This window comes from Cebus imitator, unplaced genomic scaffold (assembly GCF_001604975.1).
Source record: "Cebus imitator isolate Cc_AM_T3 unplaced genomic scaffold, Cebus_imitator-1.0 Scaffold375, whole genome shotgun sequence".
NCBI classification, from domain to species: Eukaryota; Metazoa; Chordata; class Mammalia; order Primates; family Cebidae; genus Cebus; species Cebus imitator.
The window spans coordinates 1,894,844-1,901,395 of NW_016107690.1; the positions used below are offsets into that span (position 1 = coordinate 1,894,844).

Here is a 6,552-nt window from a genome sequence, read left to right on the forward strand (position 1 = left end):
GGGGTTTCACCATGTTGACCAGGATGGTCTCGATCTCTTGACCTCGTGATCCACCCGCCTCGGCCTCCCAAAGTGCTGGGATTACAGGCATGAGCCACCGCGCCCGGCCTAAAATCTCTCTTTTATTTTTTTTTTTATTTTTATTTTTTTTGAGACAGTCTCACACTGTGCTTGTCCGGGCTGGAGAGCAATGGTGCAATTTTTATATTTTTGGTAGAGATCGGGTTTTACCATGTTGGCCAGGCTGGTCTCGAACTCGTGACCTCAGATGATCTGCCTGCCTCAGCCTCCCAAAGTGCTGAGATGGATTACAGGCCTGAGCCATCGCGTGCACTGATGAAAATCTTGGTTTCTTTCTGCTTTTTGGTAAGAAAAAAAAGAAATTGTGCATTTAACCTGAGTTTCCAAATATATTCTCCATCTCATTTAAGGCTCTACAATATTTCATATTTTACTTTATTATTGTTATTATTTTAGAGAGAGTACCTCACTCCGTCGCCCAGGCTGGAGTGCAGTGGAGTGATCTTGGTTCACTGCAACCTCTGCCTCCTGGGTTCAAGTGATTCTTGTGCCTCGGCTTTCCAAGCAGCTGGAATTACAGGCGCGTGCAAGCACACTCAGCTAATTTTTGTGTTTTTAGTAGAGATGGCGTTTTGTCATGTTGACCAGGCTGGTCTTGAGCTCCTGACCTCAACCGATCCGTCTGCCTTGGCCACCCCCTGCAAAGTGCTGGGATTACAGGCATGAGCCACCGCTCCCGGCCAAATTTTATTTTATTTTTGAGACAGAGTCTAGCTTTGTTACCCTAGTCTGGAGTGCAGTGGTGCAATCATAACTCATAGCAGCCTCGAAGTCTCAGGCTGAAGTGTTTCTCCCCATTTGGCCTCCTGAGTAGCTGGGAGTACAGGCATGAGCCATTGTACCCAGCTAATTAAAAAAATTAATTTGCTTTGGGAGGCCGAGGCGGGCGGATCACAAGACCAGGAGATTGAGATCATCCTGGCTAACATGTTGAAATGTCATCTTTACTAAAAATACAAAAATTAGCCGGGCATGGTGGTGACCGCCTGTAATCCCAGCTACTTGGGAGGCTGAGGCAGGAGAATCGCTTGAACCCGGGAGGCGGAGGTTGTGGTGAGCCGAGATCGCACCACTGCACTCTAGCCTGGGCGACAGAGCAGGACTGTCTCAAAAAATAAATAAGTAAGTAATTAGGTAGGCATGGTGGCACATGTGCCTGTGGTTTCAGCTACCGGGGAGACTGAGACAGGGTCTAGCTTTGTTACCCCAGGCTGGAGTGCAGTGGTGCAGTCGTAGCTCACGGCAGCCTTGAACTCCCAGGCTGAAGTGCTCTGTCCCAGGCGGGAATGCAGCGGCACATTCTTGGCCTACTGCACCCTCCACCTCCTGAGTTCAAGGCGGGAGGCTTGTCTGAGCCGAGAGTTTGAGGCTGCAGTGAGCTGTGATCGTGGCACTGCACTCCAGCCTCGGTGAAGCTCTGTCTCAGAATAAATAAATAAACACAAAAAAGGTGCAGTGAGAATACGGGACTGGAGTCTTTATTTTTTTTGAGGTGGAGTCTCACTCTGTTGACCAGGCTGGAGTGCAACGGCCCAGTCTCTCTTGGCTCACAGCAACCTCTGCCTCTAGGGTTCAAGCAGTTCTCCTGCCTCAGCCTCCCGAGTAGCTGGGATTACAGGCATGAGCCACCACGCCCGGCTAATCTTTGTATTTTTTTTTTTTTTTTTTTTTTTTTTTGAGACGGAGTTTCGCTCTTGTTACCCAGGCTGGAGTGCAATGGCGCAATCTTGCTCACCGCAACCTCCGCCTCCTGGGTTCAGGCAATTCTCCTGCCTCAGCCTCCTGAGTAGCTGGGACTACAGACACGCGCCACCATGCCCAGCTAATTTTTTGTATTTTTAGTAGAGACGGGGTTTCACCATGTTGACCAGGATGGTCTCGATCTCTTGACCTCGTGATCCACCCGCCTCGGCCTCCCAAAGTGCTGGGATTACAGGCTTGAGCCACCGCGCCCGGCCAATCTTTGTATTTTTAGTAGAGACGGGGTTTCTCCATGTTGGCCAGGCTGGTCTCGAACTCCTGACCTCGTGTGATCCGCCTGCCTCGGCTTCCCAATGTGCTGGGATGACAGGCGTGAGCCCCTGCGCCCAGCCCTGCACTGCTTTTATCTGTTCACCCTTTGATGGGCGCTTGGGTGCTGGCACTCATCGGCTGTTAGGGATGGTGGTGCCATGGACATTTGTGTGTAGTTTTCTTTTTTTGTAAAGACGGGGTTTCACCATGTTGGTCAGGCTGGTCTTGAACTCCTGACCTCAGGTGATCCGCCCGCTTTGGCCTCCAAAGTGCTTGGATTACAGGCGTGAGCCACCACGCCCGACCAGTGTGTAGTTTTCATACAGGTATGGATGTGAGTTTCATTTCTCGTGGGCCCACACCGAAGAGTGGACTTACCGCGTCCTGGGCTGGCTCTGTGGCTCTTGGGGGAGCTCCTGGGCTGTTTTCTGTAGGGCTGCCCCTGCTCAGCTTCCCACCGCTGCCTGCGAGCTTCCGATTTCTCTGCGTCCTCACCTACACCTGCGGCTGTCTGTCTTCCTGATGGACACCCTAGTGGGTATGAAGCGGCATCTCGCTGCGGTTTGCTCCCACATATTTTTAAACTCATTAAGTGCCACGGCCCTGTGGGAGGAGGGGAGGCAGGAAGGCCACACGAAGCCTGAGCCGTGCCCCTAGCTGGCGCGTGCAGAGGCCGGGCAGGTGGCGGCTGCGGTTGCAGCAGGATTAGTAGGAACCGGAGAGGTCGCCTTCCCAGGCACTGCGTGTGCCTCCAGTTCGCCCGGAGGCCCTCAAGAGGGCGGGTTTAGGGGCCTGGCTGTTGGTACCAGCTGGGCTTTGTGTGAGGGTCAGGGAGGGGCTTGCTTCAGTCAGGCAGCCCAGAGGTTGTTCCGGTCGCTTCTGCCCACCCTGGCGACCCCTGGCTCTCTCTCTAGCCTCTCTGGCTGGGCTGGGTCTCCCTGGGGAAAGGTGGTGGCAGCTGGTGGGGTGGGGAGCTGGGGACTCCAACCTCAGACCCCTGTGAGCGAGGGGTGGGAGCTTCTGTCCTGGAACCTCTGAGCTGCCACATTGGCAGCTGGCCTGTGGGGGGGACACGGCAGGGGAGGCCAGCCGCCCCTCCCTCCATCCCGGGGCGCAGCCCAGCCTGCTTGTGGGCCATGGGCCTGTGTGTGGGATCAGGGCACAGGGGCACAGGCTGGCCCCAGTTTGCAGAAGTGGGGGATCTTGGGCCCAGCAGGGTCTGGGAGGGGGCCCCAAGTTGCAGAGGCTGGTGGGGGTGGACCTCAGGCCCTGTGGGATCTGGGAAGGGGGCACTGGGTTACAGAGGCACTGGGGTGGTCTCAGGGGCCCAGTGGGGTCTGGGAGGGGCCGCTGGGTTGCAGAGGTAGAAGGGTTTCAGGCCCAGTGTGGTCTGGGAGGGGGTCCCCGGTTTGCTGTCATCACCAGTTGTCTGAGGACAATCACCCAATGTCCACGCTGCCCTGCGGGAGAGATCCTCAATGAAAGGTCTCCACCAAGAGAACTGCGAGTGTGAACGATGTACCTAATTGCCAGGCATCGTGTTGCTATGACAGCAGCTAAGGGGCTGCGTGTCCAGGTGTGGCGGGTCCTCGGGGAAGGGGACAGGCTGCATCCAGCTGCTGTGCTCCTCCAGGCTCCGGCTGAACCCACGGCCTTTGGTCTCCGGCACTGGGCGCTGCTGTGCCAGGAGCTGGAGCTTGTGGAGACGATCGTCCCAGAGCGCCGCGGCAGAGGAGGGGGCTCCTGGGATGGCTGGGCTGCCCCTCCCCGACAGGGGCTCCCTCTGCTGTGTCTGCAAGGTGGGCAGCACAGGCTGTCCCGGTGTCCCCAGCTGTCATCCTCTTGCTCTGCGTGCCAGTGCCCGGGAATCTGAGCGGGGCCAGTGGCCGGGCCCCCAGGCTGCCTCAGTCCGAGGGGAAGCTTCTGTCCTCACTTTGCCCTGGCCATGTCTTCCCAGGTGAGTGGCATCAAGGCACTGTACGAGTCGGAGCTGGCCGACGCCCGGAGAGTCCTGGATGAGACCGCTCGAGAGCGCGCCCGGCTGCAGATAGAGATGGGGAAGCTGAGGGCAGAGCTGGACGAGGTCAACAAGAGGTGAGCATCCGTGGCTGGGCATCATGTCACCCTGATCCTCGCACCACAGGGCAGACGGGGGAGGGTGGGCACTGGGGCTCGTGCGTGGCACCCCGACACGGGCACAGCCTGGAGCTCACAGCTCCTATCCTCTGTCCCCAGTGGCTGCCACGTCACTTTCTGTGCTGAGGAAAGTCACAGATGCTCACGTGGGACAGCGGGAGACGCAGGGCAGCTTAGGCTGAAAAGCAAAATCTCCCGCCAGCCTCCCCAAAGAGGGCTGCCCGGCCAGCTTGGCCCGCCGCCCTCACCTGCACCTGCTCCTGCTCCCGTGCGTCTAGACCACGGGCCACGCCCATGCACAGGAGTGAGACGCTTCCCACCTCCGGACCCATTGTGGGCGTTTCCCTGTGGTCGGCTGTTCCTCTTGCCGGGGTTTTGTTCAAGCTTCCGGGACGCTCCAGCGTGTGGTGTGTGACCAGGGTGGTCATGGGTTGTTGGGCTGCCCCGTGGTTGGCTGCAGAGTGCCTCTGGGTGACGGCTGTCCATCGGGTGTCACCATCTGGGTGACAACTGCCCCCATCGGCAGAAACGATCAGCCCCGTCCTACTTACACCGAGTCTTGCCTGATTCTTGGCGTGGTGCTTTGGGCAGCAGTTTAAATAGAGCGATGATGGTAAAAGGCGTATTTATTCAGAGGCGCCGGGAGGCCAGCGAAACACTGAGCTCAAGGCCTTTCTTGATTTGAGGCTGAAGCTGGCGCTAGGTCTCCGGCCGCCAGCGTTCTGGCATCTGCAGGTGCCTCTGCTTGCCTTAGGCCAGGGGTGGGCCAGGGTCTTCCCACACTGCCTGTTCTTCCAGAGCCACGCACACCTGCACCCCGGGCCTGGCTAAGCCCGGAGGGACCCGCTGGTAGGAGGGGTGGCACCTCGGCCATCTGGTACGGGGGTGACAGTAGCCAGTGGCTTGAGAATCCATGTTGTCCCTGAGTTGGAGTGTGGCCACAGGGACCCCGTGTCCAGCAGTGCTGGGGCTGGCATGCGTGGGGGCTGAGGAGCTCTCCCTCTGACGCCCTTCTGCCTAGGCTGGCACTGCGCCCAAGGAGAGAGCTGGCTTCCCTTCAACAGAAGGCCCTCCAGGCCAGCCCAAGGACCACTGCCCACCTCCCCGGGGCCCAGGGCTCCTGGAGGGACCACTTGCGCCCTGATAGTGGCCGTGAGCTAGGGACCCTAGGGCCAGGCACGAGCGGGGACAGGCTTCCCTCCCAGCACATCCCACACAGCAAGGTGCACGGCGGGGCCTGCGCGGGCCGTGGCTCTGGGCTGTCTGCCTCCAGGGCTCACCATACTTAATAAGCAGGTTACCCCGTGGAGCAGAGCAGGATTAGAGCGTGGACAGGGTGTTCTGAGCTTCCGTGAAGTCAGAACTGCACTGTACCTACGGGACGGAGCTGCCGTGGGCCCCGCACCAGGCGCCTCTGGACCCTTCCCTTTACAACATTGAAATTTACAGGTTGTGAATTTCACCTCAAATTAAAACATCAAAAAAAGAAAACGCTCCATAGTGCCTGCCCTAGGTGTTGAGGAATTCCCGGTTCAGGACCTCCTGAGCAGTGGGTGACATCTACAGATGCCTGTCTTTCCCTTTTCTTTGAGAAACGGTCTCCTTTGTTGCCCGGGCTGGAGTTCAGTGACACAGTCATAGCTCACGGAAGCCTCGAACTCCCAGGCTCAGGTGATCCTCCTGCCTCAGGCCCGCCCGGAGTAGCTGGGACCACAGGCACGCACCATACACCCAGCTGATTTTTTAACTTTTTGTTTATTTATTTTTGAGACAGAGTCTTGCTCTGTCACCCAGGCTGCAGTGCAGTGGTGTGATCTTGGTTCACTGCAACCTCCACCTCCTGAATCAAGCGATTCTCCTGCCTCAGCCTCCTGAGTTGCTGGGATTACAGGCCCGTGCCACCATGCCTGGCTAATTTTTTTACCATGTTGGCCAGGCGGGTCTCAAACTCCTGGGCTTAAGTGATCCACCTGCCTCGGCCTCCTAAAGTGCTGGGATTACAGGCGTGAGCCACTACGCCCAGCCTAATGTTTTTCTTTTTTTATTTTTTTAATTTATTTTATTTTATTTTTTTTTGAGACGGAGTTTCGCTCTTGTTACCCAGGCTGGAGTGCAATGGTGCGATCTCGGCTCACCGAAACCTCCACCTCCTGGGTTCAGGCAATTCTCCTGTCTCAGCCTCCCGAGTAGCTGGGACTACAGGCGTGCGCCACCATGCCCAGCTAATTTTTGTATTTTTAGTAGAGACGGGGTTTCACCATGTTGACCAGGATGGTCTCGATCTCTTGACCTCGTGATCCACCCGCCTCGGCCTCCCAAAGT

General features: G+C 57.3%; 1 protein-coding gene across 1 annotated transcript in view; it reads left to right on the forward strand.

Moving 5' to 3' along the window:
- LMNB2 (lamin B2) overlaps window positions 1–6,552 on the forward strand; it is a 25,381-nt gene that overhangs the window by 6,226 nt on the left and 12,603 nt on the right. The window contains exon 2 of the mRNA XM_017507468.2: window positions 4,052–4,188. Coding sequence (XP_017362957.1) covers window positions 4,052–4,188 — 137 coding nt within the window. The remainder of the gene's footprint in view (window positions 1–4,051; window positions 4,189–6,552) is intronic.